This window comes from Emydura macquarii, unplaced genomic scaffold (genome assembly GCF_026122565.2).
Source record: "Emydura macquarii macquarii isolate MOO-44397 ecotype Brisbane River unplaced genomic scaffold, CSIRO-AGI_Emac_v2 contig_968, whole genome shotgun sequence".
Classification (NCBI taxonomy): Eukaryota; Metazoa; Chordata; order Testudines; family Chelidae; genus Emydura; species Emydura macquarii.
This window is the reverse complement of record NW_027131105.1, coordinates 1,083,611-1,104,994: the sequence shown is the minus strand read 5'-3', so window position 1 is coordinate 1,104,994 and position 21,384 is coordinate 1,083,611. Positions and strand designations below refer to the sequence as shown.

Below are 21,384 nucleotides of genomic sequence, written 5' to 3'. Positions count from 1 at the left end.
TTGGGAAAGAGCTCCCCCTTGTGTGTTAAAGTAATACAGAAGCTGAGAATAATACACAGACCTGAAGAAGAGCTCTGTGTAAGCTCGAAAGCTTGTATCTTCCGCCAACAACAGTTGGTCCAAAAAAAGAGATTTCCTCACCCACCTTCCCTCTCTAATAATACAGACACACACAATCAAACCTGTGTTTTAATTATATATGTACGTGTGGGGATGTGAGAGAGAGAAGTGACTAAAGTACAATGCATCTGAATATGACACTGTACTAGAAAATAGGTAGCCCAAAGACTACTGACAACAAACATCTATCTTAGGTTAATTGTCCCTTAAAAAAGAAACCTATGTGTTCCTGAGAGCAACAGTTTAAAGAGTTTCAGGACTTTTAAAAGGCAGCGTCTGCTTCAACAGACAGAGCTAAAACAAGAGAGAAAGCCATCCTTCAAAACTTAACTCAATTAGATAATCCGTCAATTTGTGCTGAGTGAGTAAGGACAGAAAATGAAAATTATTTTTTATTTATAGTTCCAGGAACCATTGTGGTGATTAACATAAATAAATAAATCATCCAATAATATCAGGCCACATACCTAGGTTTTTGCTCAGATTGTATTCTGTGTTTATTTGGACAAACTTACAATGATATCAATGGAAGTTTGCCTGAATAAGATCCGCAGAATTTGCCCAATAAAGCCCACACACGTGCTGCATCTGCATTAGTTCCTGTTGCTCGTCAGTGACCATAAATAAGCAGAGTTGGGCAATACTTTCCACTGTGTCACTTAACAATTACTCTGTCTGCTGGTATAGCAACCCAATGGATATTTCAAAATAGATAACAATATAATTCTGTGTTGATTGTAACAGTTTTCACGGAATCTGTACAATTTTCTATTTAAATTAGAGTGTGAAAGAACACCACTGTCATAGAGTTGTGGATTTTACTATAGTTTTACTATAGTTTTCTTTAGTTTATTTTCATCTGCTGTTGCATGTTAGCAGTTTTACTTTGCTTTTATCTAGTCCTCTTTGAAACAGGACTAATTGAAAGCGAACTAACAAACCGTTAATGCACACCAGCAGGTCCACATAGTTGATATGACCGTAGCATGAAATTGTCTATTTTTCACCATGACTGTGCTATAAATTATGCATCATTTTACCATGACAAATTTGTATCCATAAAAATAGAGTAATATTTGTACTACCATCACTATGTCTGTATGCTAACACACTTCTATATGTCAATATCCACTGTTTTTAAACGATGCCAAAGTTGAAGATATTGGGTATTTTTGTATATAAACTTACTATTTTCAATATTTTAAACAGAGTAGCTATAGCCAAGCCAAGTTCACATGTTTGGCATAAATCATATACTGCATGTTATTAATAGAATAGTTTTATAGCTGTTAAGATATGTCCTGAACCACATCAAATACTTGTTTTTTCTTTTTTTTAAATAACATCTTTCCTCAACAAGCAGTTGAGTCTAAGGCAGTATTTCTCTGTCATTAAGTTCTCTATTATTGTTGAGCTAAACAGAAGTCAATATTACAAATACTGGAAACACGTGCAATACAGTTTTGCAGGTTTGGAGGGCACTGGGCTCTGGGCTGTTTTTGATGTTAGCAACAAAAGGGAAAATAGAATGAAGTAAAATGTTTCAGGTGTTCTGTTAAATGGGCTACAAATGCAATAAAAAGAAGGTATTTTAAAAGTTTAACGAGTGGAGTGGTACTGAAGATGCTCCTCACCTGGGGGTGTCATTTGGTGTAGGGCTGGCCCTGGCAATAGGGTCAAGATTCAGTGATTCATATTTTCTGACCTTTATCCAGGTTCTTCAAGGTGGTATTTAAAAATAATCTTCAGTGCTTACTGGTGACTACTAGTATCTGATTTAGCTACTGCTCCAATTTTATTCCAGTCCTCCACTCCAATAGCTGGCATTATTAGCATTTTTAGTACATCTCTCCTAGACTCCTTTTGAAACCTGTCAGCACCCATTACTAAAATGAAATACAGGGAAATCTGTAATGGAAAGTGGGATGCCTGCTGGTGAAGATGGCACTAATTTGTATTCTGTATGTTTGAAGACATTTTGGAATGATCTCTTAAAACAGGAGGCTATACACGTTTGACTGTAGTCTTCAGCCCCACTGGGATGTTTGTGTAATTCTGTAGTCATCCTTGGTGCTCTAAGTGAGAGTTCAGGTGCAAGGTTGCCTCACAGACAACAGAGATGAAGGAAATAGATTGAATATTTTTGAAAACTTAGCTTTAATTTTCAATATTAGCACTTCAAGTGTTTCTAAGTATACAGAAGACTGATTTAATAGACCTGACTGAGAATCAGATTCCTACACAGCAAGGGTTAGACAAACACAGACCCTCTGCTATCAAAAGTGCTGCCATTTTGCTGGTGATTCCACTGTTGTTTCTTAGAGCACTGCTGAAGGAAAGTTTTAACCAGTGAACGGAAATAGACTGCTCCTATTCCCTCAGTTTGAGTCTACCTGCCCTGTCAGAGGAAGAAATAGCTGGCTAAAATATTCAATTTTTCATAGTTGAAAATATACCCACAGTAGCTTTGTGTCCAGAAATGTTCAGACTTACTATCTAGGATGTGACTTGAACATATTTCCTGTTTGAAAAGATTATGAATTATCATAATTCTGTTCAGAGGACTAAATACCTCTTTATTGAAACAAAATGATGATGAATGGCTGATCATTAAGTGAGACTGATTGGCTATTTGTCACAAGTGCCTTGCCAAAGGTAGAGCACCTCTTGGACTTCTATGCTTAATATCCAACAGCTGCAATGTTTCAGATATGCAACTACAAAATCAGTATGGTTTCTTAGCCTATAGTTCAGAACAGAGGGATGTGAAATATTTCCAATGAAGCGCAAAACTACTTTTATCTAAAGGGTTATTGCATTTCTCTATGGACTTAAGATGGGACAATTTCTTTGACTTTTCCCCCTAAGGTAAGCATCTTTTTAATTAGCAAAAATGGCCATTTCCTAGTGAAGAGGTTGGCTCTGACAGCAAAAACGTGGAAACTTGTTTACATAAAGTTTTGATCCAGTAAAGAAGTAAAGTACCTGCTTAATTTTAAGGATTTGAGTAATCCCATTGCCCTGTGTCTGAATGGCTGCTTTTTATAAAGGAATTGTTTTCAGAATACAGGATAAAACCAAGGACTTTGGTATATTAGATCCCTATTTATACAAAAGAGGAGCATGAGACGACCATGCTACATTATAATACAGTTCTACCTGTTCCTCCCTTTCGACTTTCCTCCCCAACACTGTGTGTGTTTGGACTCTTGTTTTCTCTTTTGTTTCACACTTGCTTCCTCAATTACATTCTTGCTGATGCCATTAAGCTGTACTGCCCTCTTCTTGTAGAAGTAGATGGATGGCTGCAATCACAGCCTAATAGTTACTTTTTTGAAGTTTAATAAACTAAAAACAGCAGGCTGCCACTAGCTAAATATATTTTATATTAATGTGTGGTTCTACTGACAATTGACTTGCATATTAATCTTTTTCATTAAACAGTAAATAACATCTGCCCATCACAAAAAAGTAAAACTACCACAAGATGTCACTATAACTTAAATAACTAAGATGTGCTGTAGTACAGCAGAGAGATGACTATTTCTCTGTAGTACAATTCTACTCTTTTAAAATATTTATAAATGTTTTATGGGGGCACTGCTTTAAGTGATTCATGGTGCAGCATCCATTTCTTTTCCACTGTTCTTTACTGAGCTTCAAGCAGAAAGTTTAGATGGTTTGCTGACACTTATGAATCTGGAAAGTATGTACCCCCAGTCTAATTCACTTGCTTTTGAGGCAGAAATATGTCAAGCAAATTTTAATGGAAAGAGAACTTTGCTCACTGTGGGCTACGTCCTTCAAAAGAATACAAGGCCAAGATACTGATACTCCATTGACTCACACTGTGTGCAGTTATTTACTTCCACTTCCTATACTGAGTGGTAGCTCACAAAGTGGATGCAAACTTTCATGATGAAGCAATTCAATAGAAAAGAGACATATCACATTTGCTAAAGTAGCCCATAGAAAATTAACTGAGCATATCTAAACTCACTGTACTGCCTAACGTTTTTTGACAAGTTGCATTGATTCATATTATGATGTAACCTGATGTAAGATTTCAACAATGTAAATACACAATTAAAGAGGCAAACAGCAGCACTATGTTCATATTGTTTCCACTGAAGAATCTTGGGCCAAATCCTGAGTTATGCACACTGCACCCACACTGAGTTATGCACCCACACTGCAGCTAATGTGGCCTGTGCTTCCTTGATCATGTGTGAACTATGCCAGGCTGGTACTCTGGCATAATTTAGAGCAGACTGAAGGCTGACCCGACCTGTGCTAGCTGCCAACAACCTCAAGATCCCATCAGCTAGGGATGAGGGGGATATAGAGAAGCCTTGTTACGGTGGCTCTATGCCATCAGAAGATGCACCTAAATCTGGAGTGATCCTCCCACTTCTGCTTACACCAGCTTTAGGCTACCAGTTCTTCAATGCAAAGCAGTTGCACTGCATCCCAGCATTCTGCCCTTAATATGAAATATTACATTAAGAGACAGAAATACAGGGGTTTCTTTACTTCTCTAAAAAATGTGTGTACTATCTATAAACAATTATTTTAATCAAATGTCTTAATGCCAGACTCCCCATCACAGTAGGTTTTTAAGAACAGGTTGGAAACTACCTGTAAAGAATGGTCTAGGTTTACTTGGTCCTGCCTCAGCACAGGGGGGAGGGGAAGGAGCTGGACTTGATGACCTCTTGTGGTCCCTTCCAGCCTTATATGTTTATGATTCTATGATTATTGTTACTGCTGCTCTTTACTACTATGGATATAATTACTTTAGACTTTTTTGCTCTGCTTTAGCAAGACTTCACAGTTTGAATATCAGTATCTGGATCTTCTGTTACTCCTATAGAACTATTTAACCTACCCTTTAATTTATATACTTATGGTGGTCTTTCCTTCCGCTCCAGAGGCAGAAAAATAAGTTCTTAATGCCTAAAAAGCTAAACTCTAGTACTAGCAGGTGGAGAAAAAAGGAATGGCCTCCCTTTGACTGTGGAGATACTCAGTAGTTTAGCTATAGTCTGGATGCTGCAGTATGTTTAATGGTTGATGGATCTGTGTAGAAGAAGATCTACCGGCATTGGCTGTGTTTCTCCCCCAGTCAGCCATTGCCATTACTCAAACTGTGTGTGGGGATGGACAAAGCAGAAAATGCTGTGGGGGTGGGGTCCATCTGGCATGGACCTTTGTGTGGGCTACCCATATCTTGTCTCTCCTGTTCAACACATTTGTACTCAATTCTAGGTTTCCTTGTGCTTCCACAGTTAGGTGTAGGATTTTTCTTCTATAAAATTAGGTCCTCTTTATATAAACATTTTGTAAAGCCAAATCAAACTGTTGTACTGTCAGGTTGACACTCTCACTCAAATAGATTAAAGCAGATTCCCACCAACCTACTAAACATAAGCAACATGCAATTAAAACCCCCCGAAACATGACTGATAGAGGAAATCATGGTTCTGAGTTTCTGTTGAAGACAGAACTGTAAAGGTGTTAATAGTGTGAACTTGATTGGTGTAATTTTGTCATTTCTCTACAGAACCAATGCTAACTGCTTTGAGCATTGCTTTTTCCCAAACTTGTCCCACTACGGGTGGTCAAGTTCAGTTCTATTCCTGTAATAGTTACTGGAATGAAGAATCTAGAGGAAATACTGAGTCCAGCTCCCTGGCATTATTGAGCCAATCACATGTCATGTGAAGAACGAGTGATGGATAGTGAGGACAGTGATAGTGAAAATGAAATTAAATCAGCCAGAAATTCTGTAAATCTGAGGGGAAGGACTTGACCTAGTTTCTACATCCATTTGCTGTACTTAGTTTCAATATACAAGGGCTTCTTCTGGGGGAATTTTTTTTTAAATCCTGAATGGTTTGTTAAAGATAAAACTTCTCTGGGTCCTACTATACCTATTTCAAACCAGTTAGATAAATGGCTCTTTCACTAGTGTGCTGTTGATCATATCCCCTATTACTGTTGTTTTATGATCTTACTTTTAAAGAAGACACAGTCATTTCAGTATTAAAGATGCTGTTGCCAGCTTCACTTAAAATGTGCTGGACTTTGTTAGCTAGTCTAAGATATTATGTTCTGAATCAGTTAAACATAAAAGCATGCACACATGCTATTTCCTATGTCCTTAATGGCTGTGTATCCTACAGCAAGAGTTTTGCCCTTTTGTTGATATTGCAACATGGCCTCTGTAGAGTTGTACTGAGATCATCTTGACTTCTTCCTAACAGAATCGTCATAGACTTGCACTCCCATAAATGTACTCTCAGAATTTGCCATTGTAATATGGCACTTGTGCATCTGCACTGAAATAATTTTATCATAACTCAGCATCATTCAATGGCTAGATAGTTTGCCTTAACACTACTTTTTGTACAATTTGTCTTGGGCTCAGAACCTGGTCTACACAAAGTTTTTATCAGAAAGGAATCCTACAAAAAGTGAAAACTTGAACAAATTGCTAACGAGGAATACAAAAGAATAGCACAAGCATGCAGAAACAAAATCAGAAAGGCTAAGGCACAAAATGAGTTACACCTACCAAGGGAGAAAAAAAGCAATAAGAAGAGGTTCACATTAGGAGTAGGAGAAAGAGGAAAGAACATGTAGGTCCTCTATTAGCAGCAAAGGAGAGCTAATAACTGATGACATCATGAAAACAGAAGTGTTTTAATGCTTTTGTTAATGTTTTGGTTCAGTCTTCACTAAAAAGTTAAATTGTGACCAGATACTCAACACAATTAATATTAACAAGAGGGAAGGAATGCAAGTCAGAATAGGGTAAGAACAGGTTAAAGAATATTTAGATAACTTAGATGTATTCAATTCAGCAGAGCCTGATGAAATTCGTCCTCAGGTACTTAAGGAACTAGCTGAAGCAATCTCAGAACTGTTAGCAATTATCTTGGAGAACTCCTGGAGGATGGATGAAGTCACAGAAAACTAGAAAAGGGCAAACATAGTACTTATCTTTACAAAGGGGAGCAAGGACGATCTGGGGAATTATAAACCAGTCAGCCTAACTTTGATACCTGGAAAGATATGGGATCAAATTATTAAACAACCAGTTTGTAAGCTCCTGGAGGATAACAGAGTTATAAGGAATAGCCGGCATGGATTTCTCAAGAACAAAGCATGCCAAACCAACCTAATTTCTTTCTTTGACAGCGTTACTGGCCTAGGGACAGTCGTGAAGTAGTAAATGATATATCTTGAATTCAGTAAGGCTTATGACACAGTCCCACATGACATTCTCATTAGCAAACTAGGGAAACAGGGTCTAGAGGAAATTACTAAAAGGAGGGAGTGCACAACTGATTGAAAAAATGTACTCAAAGAGTAGTTATTAATGGTTCACTGTCAAACTTGGAGAGCGAATTTAGTAGGGTCATGCAGGGGTCAGTCTGCATCTGGTACTATTCAATATTTTCAGTAATGACTTGGATAATAAAATGGAGAGTATGCTTATAAAAATTGGCAGATTACACCAACCTGGGAGTGTGTGTGTGTTTGGGGATTGCAATCACTTTAGAAGAGAGAATTAAAATTCAAAGCAACTTTGACAAATTGGAGCACTTGTTCTGAATTTCACAAGATGAAATTTAACAAAGACAAGTGCAATATACTTCATTTAGGAAGGAAAAATCAAATACAGAACTACAAAATGGGGAATAACTGGGTAGGTGGTAGTACTACTGAAAAAGATATGAAGGTTACAGTGGATCACAAATTGAATGAGTCAACAATGTGATGCAGCTGCAAAAAAAGCTAAAATTCTGGGGTGTATTAATAGGGGTGTCGTATTTAAGACACAGGAGGTACTTGGCACTGATGTGGCCTCAACTGGAGTACTGCGTCCAATTATGGGTGCCACAATGAAAAGATGTGGAAAAATTGGAGAGAAGCAAGAGGAGAGCAACAAAAATGATAAAAAGTTTAAAGAATCTGACCTATGGGAAAAAGTGGGAAAAGAAAAACCTGGGCATGTTTAGTCTTGAGAAAAGACAACTGAGAGGGACCTGAAAACAGTATTCACATATGTTAAGGGTTGTTATAAAGAGGACTGCGATCAATTGTTCTGCATGTCCACTGACAATAGGACAAGAAGTAATGGACTTAATCTGCAGCAAGAGAGATTTAGGTTAGATATCAGGAAAAGCTTTCTAACTATAAAGATAATTAAGCCCTGGAATAGACTTCACAGAGAGATTGTGGATTACCCATCACTGGAAGTTTTTAAAAACAGATTGGACAAACACCTATTGGGGTGATTGAGGCTTTGTCCTGCCACAGCACAAGAGCCTGGACTTGGTGACTTCATAAGGTCCCTTCCACCCTACCGTTCTATAATTCTATATTGTAGCTGCATATCCAAAGACCCTCAACAGACTACTAGAAGAGTGCAAACGATTTTATGTAATCATGTGCAAAGTCTAGTTCTGGCAGTCCAGGTGTTCGAATACAGATCCTTCCTGCCAGCAGATGGGGACAGACAGCCATGAACCTGTCAGTCACGATGTCCCTATGGATTTAAGGGGCTCAGCTGACTCAAAATTCTTAGCTGTTGTTTCCAGCAGATGGAACAATTCCCTGACTATTTAGCTCATACAATTCTAGAAAAATCCAAAGATTTTTGAAGTGTTCAGTTGAGACTATTAAAAGAGCAGAAGGAAAATAGAAGACTGCTGTTATTAGTAGAGTAGGTCAGAATATATATATATATTTTTTGCAGAAACTTTAAGTGAAAATGAAATTTTTATTTGCCATGATTGAAATTTGCCATGGAAATTTTGACTTTGTATCAAAAAACCATAAATAGAATTTAAAAAACAATTTGTGGCTTCCTCCCCACTTTATTTTTTGAAGATTTCAAGGAAAACAGACCCTTTCCACAAAAAAAAAAAGAAAAGAAAGATGTTGTCAACTAACAGTATGTTGGAAGGAAGTTTGGATGGAAACTTTTCCACCAGTCCTAGGTTTCAGGATAATTCTGAGCACAAACTATTATAGCGAGGCCTTTCATGAATAAGTCTTAGGATTCTCACATCTGTGTATAGTGGAAGATTTCTTGGGGAGGGGTCAGGTCTCCAACATAGCTGACAGAAACAAAGATGGCTAATTCAACGTCCTGCAACAAAGCTCCTAGTACAATTCATAAACAAACTAGGGAAATACAACCTAGATGGGGTTGGAAAACCATTCCCCCCAGAGAGTGGTTCTCAGTGATTCACAATCAAGTTGGAAGGGCATATCAAGTGGGGTCCTGCGGGTATCAGTTTTGGGTCTGGTTCTGTTCACTATCTTCATTAATGATTTAGATCAGCGGTTCTCAACCTTTTTTTCCCCGAGTACCACTCGGGCCAGGTACAGTCAGGTCAAGTACCACTTGACCTGACTGTACCCGACCCGAGTACCACTCGGGAAAAAAAGGGAGGGGACGTGTGGCAGCGGTGAGGTTTCGCGGCAGCGGCAGGAGGGATTTGCGGCGGGGTTTCGCGGCGGCGGGGAGAGACATGGGGGAAACAATACCCGCCGCCGAAACCCTTCCGCCATGTGCCCATTTTCCGTGGCAAAGTTTCGCAAGGGCGGGCGGGAGGGCACTTCCGGCGGCGGATTCGGCGGCACGGTACGGCACGGCACCCAGCCTTCTCGTAAGTACCACCGGTGGTACTTGAGAACCGCTGATTTAGATAATGGCAGAGAGAGTACACTTTTATAAAATTTGTAGATGATACCAGCCTGGGAGGGCTTGCGAGTACTTTGGAGGACAAGATTAAAATTCAGAATGATCTGGACAAATTGGAGAAATGGCGTGAAGTAAATAGGAAGAAATTCAATAAGGACAAATGCAAAGTACTCCACTTAGGAAGGAACAATTAGTTGCAAACATACAAAATGGGAAATGACTGCCTAAGAAGGAGTACTGTGGAAAGGGATCTGGGACCATAGTGGATCACAAGCTAAATATGAGTCAACGGTATAACATGGTTGCAAAAAAGCAAACATTATTCTGGGATTTATTAACAGGAGTATCAGCAAGACATGAAAAGTAATTCTTCTGCTCTATTCTGCACTGATTAGACCTCAACAAGCATATTGTGTCCAGTTCTGGGCATTTCAGGAAAGATGTAGACAAACTGGAGAAAGTCCAGAGAAGAGCAACAAAAATGATTAAAGATGTAGAAAATGTGACCGATGTGGGAAGATTGAAAAAAATTGGGTTTGTTTAGTCTGGAGAAGACTGAGAGGGGACATAACAGTTTTCAAGTACATAAAAGATTGTTACAAGGAGGAGGGAGAAAAATTGTTCTCCTTAAACTCTGAGGATAGGACAAGAGGCAATGGGCTCAAATTGCAGCAAGGGTGGTTTAGGATGGACATTAGGAAAAACTTCCTACTGTCAGAGTAGTTAAGCACTGGATTAAACTGCATAGGGAGGTTGTGGAATCTCTGTCATTGGACATTTTCTAAGAGTAGGTTGGACAGACACCTGTCAAGGATGGTCTAGTTAATACTTGATCCTGTCTTGAGTGTGGGGGGGACTGGATTAGAAGAAGTCTCTAGGTCCCTTCCAGTTTCTATGATTCTTTAGTTCTACGTGCATCTCATGAATTACATTAGTTACTGTAGCAAGAGCTTTAAGGACCAGATTTCTATAAAAGGAGGCTGGTGGAGTTCACTCATTTTGGACCTACTTTTGAGTGTAGACTTGTGTGTACAAACAGGAACATACCCAATTTGAGTACAATAACAGCCAACTTGCTTATATGGCAGTAGTAATCATTTACACAAACATTCCCACACCTTGGATCTCCCTGAAATCTAGGCACAAGTGCCTAACTGGTATCCTAGATTTTCGGTCAGTGACTGCCTTTAATACTTCATTTTCGGGTCAGGGGAGGAAGCTATCTATAAATCTGACAACACTTTTCATTTATTCTATCAATTTTACATTTCTCTTTGGTGCTATGGGCAACACTTCTACATTGGCTTGTTGTTGTTATGTTTTCATATATAGTTAGCTTGTTGGTCCTGAAAGAAAGCATGTTCGGTACTCAAGTGATTTTTTTTCCTCTCTGACTTTTTTTTAAGGTGCCCTTTACAATGGATTTGAGTCATGGTGGATGGAAATTCTTCATTGTATGTGGTTATGAGGTTGAAACAATTTTGTGCTCAGTTTCTAGTGGTTATAATATAAATAGACACCACACCATTTCTTTATGTGGGATGGTGGTGGTTTGTTTTGTTTTGAACAAATTATTATGATATATTTAAAGAGGAAATTAGTCACTCTCCCTCAAGATTTGGTCTACTTGAGATGCACCACAAAGCTGCTTACCTGGTATGGGGCCTATTCAGAATTAAAAATAGACTTTTCAATTAGAGATGGTAACTCATAACCTATGGATTGGGTCCATTTTATTGCTTAAACAATCACCATTGGCCCTATCAGTATAGCTAGAGAATCTCATTCTCAACTGTTCATTTAGGTCTGATCCTGAGAAGTGCTGAATACCTAAAACACCCACTAAAGTCCACAGAAGTTGCAACTGCTCAAACCCTCTCAGGCTCAATCTCATTGACTGTGACCTCATATGGAATAATATTTCACATTTACATAGCACTTCACATCTTCAAAGCACAGCACAAATATGAATTAATCTTTGCCACACACCCAAGAGTTAAGTAAGTAATATTCTTATTTTAAAGACAGTGATGTGGGGATGCAGAAGGCTAGATCAACAAAGGGATTCAGGTGCCTAACTGTAACTTCAGGTGCCTAAGTCCAAAATTTGGATCCTCAAATCACCTGCTCAGCTGCCACCTAATTCTGCTGGAAATAGGGGTGCTGCCATGTCCCCTGGGTTGAAGAAGTAATAACAAACACCAAATACATGGTTTCCATCATCAGCATCTCCACTATAAAAATTGTTCCAGCACCACTCCCTGCAGGTGCCTAAATTTCGGTTACTAGGCATGTACACAGCTGCCTAAGTTCTGACATCTGAGACCCAAGCTCACACTAAACCCCAGAGGGATCCTCAAACTGAGAATTGTCCTGCCTATCTTGCCTACAGGGCGCAATCCTGTAGGCATGCTCAGTGTACACCTACTGGATTGGGCCTCGCACAAAGTGCTGGTGCCTACTTAAAACGTTTAGCCCAGTGGTTAGAGTACTCACTCAGGATGTGGAACACCCAGGTTCAAATCTCCCCTCTGCCTGATGCGGAGCAGGGATTTCAATACAGGATTGCCACCTCCCAGCAGAAGAAGGCATCTGCCGTTAGGTGTCTAATTCCATCTGAGGGGCAGAGCTTAGGCTATTACACCCCTCTTCTAGTTTACTCAGTGCCCTGTTCAGTGTGCTGGCATTTGTGAATCCCATTCTTAGGCACGTAACTCTCTCTGTGCGTTCTATGGAGGAACTTAGGCACGTGACTCAGGGCTGTGGATTCCATTAGGTGGCTGAGTGGCCTAAAGTTAGGTGTTGCAATGCTGAGCCTAAGTCCCCTTTGTGGATCTAGCCCACAGAAGATAAGAGACTTAACCTAAGTCACAGAACAGATCTATAGCATACCCAGGATCAGAACTCTGAAATTCCTGTCCTCAAAGCTTTAGGCTACGTATGTCAAATTGAATGCATCTCCATCCTTCTCATAACACTGCAAATGAACAATTCAGTCCAGACAACTGCTTATTGAAACAGTAAACACACTTAGGGTACATTCCAGTTTTAAAATCACTGGTTATTCTCCTTCTTTGTGTCATATTAAATTGATCACATGATCATCATTTACTTCGCAGACTTTGTAGTCAATGGATCTCAGTAAAATCTTCTTCAATAAGACAAGTTATTATCAAGCACTCTTGGTTTCATCTTCCAATAAAGGCAAATGCTGTCTAGGGCAGTACCTCTTGGGTTTATTATCACCATATTTTTACAGAGATATGACCTATTACTTACTAAGGCTAAGATTTAGTTGTGGGTATTTTTAGTAAGTCATAGACAGGTCATGGGCAATAAACAAAAATTCACAGCCAGTGACCTATCCATGATTTTTACTATAAATACCCCTGACTAAATGTTAACTGCTCCCAGAGTAGGAGGGACTGGGGGCTGACTGCTGGTCCCTGCTCCAGCAGTGAGGGCTGACTGCTCCCGGCCACCCACTACTCCAAAGCCCCCGGGAACTGCTCTCCGACTGCCTCTAGAGTTACCGAGAGTGCTGCTCAGGAGTCCCCAAGGCCACTGCAGCAGCAGGCGGTGTGGCTGGCTCCAGGACCAGGTGCTTGGGCAGCCCTGACGTCAACTGCACCACCTACTGCAGCTGCGGAAGTCACAGAGGTCACAGAAAGTTATGGAATCTATGACTTCCGTGACCTGTGTGACAGACTCGCAGCCTTAGCTATTACCACATAACAAGGACCCCATTTTCTCTATTGACAACTCAGCTGAATAATACCTAATCCAGAGCTATCAAGGTACTTAAATAGCTACAACTCTGCACATTGAACCACATCACCAAAATGCTTTTGATCCACACAAGTTAATTGTTGTTTCCAGAATACCTTCTAAAAATGACAATTCTATACAGCATGGAACATATCCAAGGCATATAAAATTCCTTGCTGGATGCCTTCGATTAGATGTTCTTGAATCTTTGTGGCTGTATCTGTATGTAACTTCTCTAGCCAAATCCTTTAATGCAAGTGAAATCTTGACCTTAAACTTACATATATTATCCTACTACCAACTGCATCTGAGGAAGTGGGGTGCAACCCACGAAAGCTTATGCTTACTGAAATTAAATTTGTTAAGTCTTTAAAGTGCTACAGAACTCTTTGTTTTTATCCTACTATGTATTTAAAAGTAGAAGTTTCTTACCTGAGGCTGTTGAGTGGCAGTGGGTCTCTGAGGAGATGGTATAGGTGTTTTGGAAAACATTTGGTTCATTTTGCTTACAACTAGATCAGTTATAAGTTGTCTGTCTTCAGCCTGATGTTCACCAATCAAAGGCATTGCACAGTCCATTACCTATAATATACAACAGCTGATTAGCTAGTGAACGTAGTGTTGTAGCAAACCCACTCCATGTTTGTGTCTGTGAATTTCAGATCATCCACCTAGTTTGTTCTGCAAAAAAGGAGAGAAAGATGTAGAAATGGTTTGATTTTTGTGAGAGGAAAGGGAATTGAGCTTAAGTATCATCATGCCCTTCGTGGAAACTGGAAGCCACTCCGTATGATCTGAGTTTGTTTCTGTGCTGTATATGGGCTGTTTCTGAGCAGAGAATGTCACCCTCCATGGCATCATCCCTTCCCAATCCCAAGGCAATATACCCATGTGACTGCCTTTTGACATTTGTTGGGGATGCCATGTGTGGGTCCTCCATGGGAACATGGTTCCTCCGAGAACCTCACCACTGAAATTGCTAGGGAGTATAAAGAGGCACTAGGATTCCCTGAAGAGGGCCTGAAATGTGAAGTATTTCCCTGTTAATGCTGGGTTATTCAATGTTTTAAAGGGCTATTTCCCCTTCATGCTTTGTGTGGCTCAAACCTGATCCCCTTAATGGAACATGTTTAGGGAAACACTGAGTCAGAACTTGAATTGCCTGGCTTTTCTGATAGACTTTGATCCCATGGTCCTTACTGGTTAATGTAAAATCTGAAACAAGGCCATATGTGCCATTATTATTGATAGGGTTGTTTTTGAAAAGTACTGTGTATGTAGTACAGATGTTGTAGGAGTTTGCAGACTGAAGTATTTCCACAAATGCACTTTTTATTCTATTTGTACCTGATGTGTTCTTCCTAAGGGGTAAATCCTGCCCTCCAATTTTGCATGTGTGAAAGGCCTCCCTACTGCAGAATCAGTGCAATTCAATTGCACAAGGGAGGAGGTAGAGGTTATGAATCCTATGTGGTGTGGAGCCCAAGTATGTGGATACTTGTCATGTGGCAGCACACTGGGTGATTTAAAGATTGCACAGGGACAAGATGGGAGAGGGGGAAAGCCAGAGGACTTGCACTGTAGGGAGCGTCTGGTCCTTCCCCATTTTTGGAAGGGATGGACTAGAGACTGCAAAGACACTCCCAACCCAGCAGCCTGCAGTAGCCTAAGTGGAGCAGCTCTGCATCCAGGATGGAGAAGATTCCTACCCTGCTTCTCTCCATTCCTCTCCTGCTAGCTAGCCCAGGCACTCAAGGTGGATGCTCAAGGGAAGATTGGTACCTAAATAAATTATGTTCAGTGTAACAATTTTTCATAACTATGCTACCCAGCTGCTATTTCATATGATACAGATGCTAATAACAGATTACATTTTAAGGAATGTTAGGTGGCTTGGGAATTTTCAAATTGATTAGATGCTTTTCTAAAAAAAAATTGTGAATGAGACAGTCCAAAAAGAGTACTGCAGAAAGAGATCTGGGGGTCATAGTGGATCACAAGCTAAATATGAGTCAACAGCGTAACATTATTGCAGAAAGCAAACATCATTCTGGGATGTGTAAGCAAAACACGAGGAGTAATTTTTCCACTCTACTCTGCATTGATTAGGCCTCAATTGGAGTATTTTTTGTCCAGTTCTGGGTGCCACATTTCAGGAAAGATGTGGACAAATTGGAGGAAGTCCAGAGAAGAGCAACAAAAATGATTAAAGGTCTAGAAAACATGACCTATGAGGGAAAAGTTGAAAAATTAGGTTTGTTTAATCTGGAGAAGAGAAGACTGAGGGGACATAACAGTTTTCAAGCACATAAAAGGGTGTTACAAGAAGGAGGGAGAAAAATTGTTCTTGTTAACCTCTGAGGATAGGACAAGAAGCAAAAGGCTTAAATTGTAGTCAGGGCAGTTTAGGTTGGACATTAGGAAAAAATTCCTAACTGTCAGGGTAGTTAAGCACTGGAATAAATTGCCTAATAAGGTTGTGGAATCTCCAGCATTGGAGATTTTAAAGAGCAGGTTAGACAAACATCTATCAGGGGTGATCTAGATAATATGTAGTCCTGCCATAAGTGCAGGGGACTGCACTAGATGACTTCTTGAGGTCCCTTCCAGTCCTATGATTCTATGATTAAATCTAGTCACATTAATCTGAAACAAGAGAATGTCACTATGTAACAATTTGAAACTTACAAGTACTTTTATTCTCTCCTCCTCACCTCTCCACCTCCAAATTTAGGTAGACAGTAGCAATGTATATTTGTAATTAAGATGCTAGGAACTCTTGATTTGGGGTCTTCAGGACTACAAAGTCTAAAGGATGCCCCAAGAATAAAAAATCTTCCTCCGAGCTGAGAGGTTTACCAAAACAAACCCAAATCCAACAAAGAAATAAAATTACATTTCAAGCAGATGTTTTTTAAGAAATGCATGAATGTTGTTCCTCTCTTGTGCCACATCAATGGTATTGCAGAAATATATACTTGCACTCAAGGTTACTATAAAGTTTGATATTTTTTCACATTAATTAATTAATATTTTTGCAGTGGTACATACTGTATATTTTTCAAATTTTCTTGCCATGTTCCTGTGATGTATAAGTAGATAAATCATAGCCACAGAAATGAGGAAAAGAGAATACTGTATTTGTTTTAACATACAGTTTATTCTTGAGGTTGTTTCCTAGCTCTTAGTGTCCTAGAGGGAAAGCTACATGCAAAACATGTAAGAACAGCATGTTCTGATTTTTGCCAGAGAAAGTAACAGACAGTAGACTTCAAGGGCTTGATTCTTCTCTCACTTATCCTGGTGTAGATCAGGAGTACTCCACTGAAGTCAGAGTTTCAATTCTGTGAGACCAGAGACAAGCTTCGTGATACTAGCAGAATACATTGGTTTTGAATTTAGGACCCGACTCTTTACTCCTGTATAAAACTGTGTAATGGAGTAATTATACAATGGAATGTTTGTTAAAATCTGGGCCTTAGTTCAATATCATATCAATAACTATGGGCATCAACCGTCATTCTCAGCAAGTTATCACTTGAACACTATAATTATTTATAATTGCATTAAAGTAACACCTAAATGCTCATCTATTAGTATTCAATTAAGTTATTTCCTCTGGGTTAGCAATCATCTTCTTTGAGATGGGAGTGGGGAAGGGTTACTAGGAATGCATTGAACATTTTGAAAATCTTGGTCAGAAGTGACTAGTGACATAATTCCTGAACTTCCAGATGCCCAATGGAGACAACTTTTAAAAGGAGCCTGATTTTCAGAGGGTGAATGTGCAGCACTTTCTGGCAATCATTCCCCTTTAAAATGCTCCTCAAATTGAGTACCCAAATCAGTAGTTACTTGAAAATGTTGGTCCCTCTTTTTGAGTAATGTACTTAAGTTTCTTAAAGGTTTTATCAACAATTAATTATAACAATTTTTAAAATTGCCTTACATATTAACTATATTAATTCTCAGCATTCCCCAACAAGACAAGCAAGTAGTATCCCCGTTTCATGGGTAAGGAAAGAAACAAAGGGACAAATTCATCCTTAGTGTAAGTCTACCAACATTAAACAGGAAAAAATTTGGCCCAAAAAGGGGCTTAAAGCCACAAAGTTGAAGCGTAGCGGAGTTAAGATTAGAACCCGGGGAGGGGGGGGTTCCTGGTTCTTAATTAGTTAACTTTTACACAACATTGGGATTTACAGGACACTTTCCAGATAGACATTTCTATTTTGCTCATCAGTGCATGAGAGAAAAGTATGGTCTTGTGCTTAAGGGGCAGAAATGGGAGACTGGAGATCTTAATTCTGTTGAGTAAGTCAGTTAACTGAGCTGTGTCTCAGTTTACTCATCTGTAAAACGGAAATAACACTTGCCTTATTGGGGGACTAACTCCAATGAATGTTTCTAAATTACTTTGGGAAACTCACAGATGGAAGATACAATTCAGTTAAAGTCCTTTCCACAAAGAGTTTATCACTAGATAACACTGCCTCTTAAGCTTACCTTTATTTAGCTTATATAACTCTTCATTGTAAAAATATAGAAAAATCTTTCTTTTTCAAAGTGGTTAAAGGCTTTTTCCTTTTTTAAAATGAAAGGTTCTTACATACGTCCTAATATTAGGAAAATGACAGGTTATTAACAAACTTGCCTATAATAGATTTATAACTTTATAGAGGGATTTTAGTTTTGAGTTATGATGGTTATGCTGCTGTTAACATGACGTTGAAATTACAGTGGTTAAATCAGTTCCTATCAAGGGCCTGATCCAAAGTCTTTTGAAGTCAATGGAATTCTTTCCACTGGCTTCAGTGGGCCCCTAGAACTTCTACTTCTACTTCTACCTAGTGGGTTTTTTTGTTTTGTTTTTTAAACAAACCAGATCCAACCAACTTTCAGAGTTGGGACAGAAATTCAGCAGGAGTCCCAAGATAAGCAAAATGAGCTTTTGAGTTTAGAGGGAAGCACTCCCAGAAGGGGAGGCAGAAAACCTGGCGTAGAAACCCTGCCAATCGTAGGCAATGGTTTCCAAGTTATCTTAAATTCACTCAGTTCTGCCAACCTGTCTTAAAATTTATTTGGTTTTTGTGGTTTTCATACAGATGTTTCAGTTACTTGAAGGGATTTATTCCCTTGGGTATTCCTATACTTTTTGTCAGTAAAAAGTAAAAACAAAATATTGTTCACAACATTGGAGAGGCTGGACAGTTCTAAAAGTGCATTTTAAAATGTTTTTTTAACCCAAAAGGCTTTGGAGCTCAGGAGCTATTACCCTGTGATGTAAAACCTTGTTTGCAGTGTTGTTATAGCCATGTTTGTCCCAGGATATGAGAGACGTAACATGGGTGAAGAAATATCTTTTATTGGACCAACATCTGTTGATGAAAAAGACAAGCTTTTGAGCCACACAGCTCTCTTTTTCAGGTTTGGGAAAGGTAATCCGAGTGTCACAGCTACATAAGATGGAACAGATTGTTAAACATAAATTCATACCATGTTGCAAGATGAAGTGGGCAATAAACACCTCTGTAGTCATAGGATAAAGGAGGGATAGAGGGTTACAGATTGTTGTAATGAGAAAGAAAACGAGTGTCTCTATTGAGACTGAATCTACACTAGCAAATTAGATCAGTACTGTATAACTAGGCTACTCAAGGCTGTGAAAAATCCACACACTGGAATGAGGCAGTTAAACCAACTTAACCCCCGGGATAGACAGCGCTAGGTTGATGGAGGATTCTCCCATCAACCTAGCTACCACCTCTTGGGGAGGTGGATTACCAACACCAATGCGTGAAGTCCTCCCGTTGTGTAGGTAGTGTCTTCACTGAAGTGCTACTGTGGTGCAGGTGTGCCGCTACAGCGTTTTAAGAGAAGCCCTTAGTCTCTGGTTTTTAGTGTCTAGCTAAGTTATGAATTTAAGCTCCCAGGCTAGTCTTTTGAAGGTGTTGTGCAGGTTTCCTTTGAGGACAAGGACGGAAAGGTCAAAAGTAGAGTGATCATTTTGTGAAAAGTGTGCACCCCCAGGTTACAGAGTGGTTTTTGTCTTTCATCCCTTTTCTGTGTGAGTACATTTGAGAGTGTAGTGATTGTCTGGTTTCACCAACATAGTAGTTGTTGGGACATTTGAGGACTGAATGAGATACACCACATGTTGCGACAGGCTTGTGCAGGATCCATGGATCTTGAAAAGTGTCTTGTGGACGCTACATGCCTCCACAACGTCATCAACTTATCAAGACTACCCCTAACTGGAGCTGAATTAGCTGTACTACCAAGGGACTGAATTTCTGCGTTACCAGAGAATCTAATACCATACTAATGTGGAGAACTAAAAGTATTCTTTCACCGACTCTGCCTCAAAGAATTTTTTCCACAACAAAGATACCACTCACAACTACCAAGTCCCCACCAACATTCAAGAAAATAGAATAATCTGACTGAACACACCTCCCACTTCCCCCAAACAATGGACAAAACCATACGTATGATCATCACATTGATTGCTTTGGGGAAAAAGTATACTGTGAAATCCTTAACAAACATCACATCCACCACAATCTCTAGGTCGGTGTAGCTCAAAATCTTGTCTCTTTCAGAGCTGATCAAATAAAAGCTATTATCTCACCCACCTTGTGTCTGTCATTGAAATCCTTATCTAGTGACATTTTTATAAAATACAATTTTTTTTTACATAATGGAGCATACTGGCTCTTTCTGAACCATTATCATGTCCTAAGTCAACTCCACACATCCTCATGAACATTTTTATTAATTACCTCCTCACTCCCCCCAAAAAGCCTCCACGGAACATTTGTTTTTTATTCAAAATTAATCTTAGTCAACATTCCTTTGCTTTGTAGCTTGAAATACAAGTTTAATCATGTACAATATTGTGCAAACATTTATCTAACTATTTAAATATACTGAACCCTATTTTTTTACTGGGGCAAACTTGTCACTGTCTGTACCCTGAGTTGGTATTACTCTACTGGATGGATATAAATGACTATGTGATCACTTCCATCCAGTCTCTGTGTACCTCAGAAAGGGATTCTACCTCCTACAAATGTCACATGAGTCAAGAGGTGCTACTGATGATGAAGCTGAGAATGTGTGACTGCAAGAATGAGTCCTGAATGACACATCATCATACTCCTCAGGAGATGCTCATGGTGTAAGCGATGACCTCAACACAAAAAGTGCTCTGACTGCTCTGAAACACCCTAACTCCACCAATACAGGATGAGAGGATTGCCACAAAGTTGGTACAGTTGATTTTGTGACAGCCTCATAGATGGAGCAATCAACCATTAGTAGATCTCTGGAATTGCTGTCCCATATTTCACACCAAAATCATGAATGCAAACTTGGAAGGTCTGTATAGAGAGCTGTCAGGAATTGGGGCTTCAACAAAGGTATTGTTGTGGAACTGCTAGACATTTTCCTAATGCCCCAATCTCTTGTGCAGTGGTTTAGCTTCAGGCAGTGAGCTGGAGATCAGTATTTCTGACTTAAATTGCCAAAGTCCTGAACAAACTGAGGCACTGACAATCTATGGAGCCCTCACCTTTACTGTTGACCATCCAAGGTGCTTCATTAGTGAAGATGCCCTGCTGGCCTTGATGGGGAAGAGGAAGGTCTGCATCTACATGGGCAGTAATAGCTCTGAGTCCTGGCATTAGCGCTCTTGGTCAACTGTAGCTTCAAGAGTGTGCCCTTTGAAGCACTCCGGGCTGACCAGACTTATGGGAGTTTCCATGGAGTGTCTT

The 21,384-nt window shown here is 39.5% G+C and overlaps 1 protein-coding gene across 2 annotated transcripts in view; it reads right to left on the bottom strand.

Moving 5' to 3' along the window:
• Positions 1–21,384, bottom strand: part of SYN2 (synapsin II) — a 347,358-nt gene that overhangs the window by 18,522 nt on the left and 307,452 nt on the right. For both annotated transcript variants that reach the window (XM_067543755.1, XM_067543756.1), the window contains exon 10: positions 14,042–14,191. In XM_067543755.1, coding sequence (XP_067399856.1) covers positions 14,042–14,191 — 150 coding nt within the window. The remainder of the gene's footprint in view (positions 1–14,041; positions 14,192–21,384) is intronic.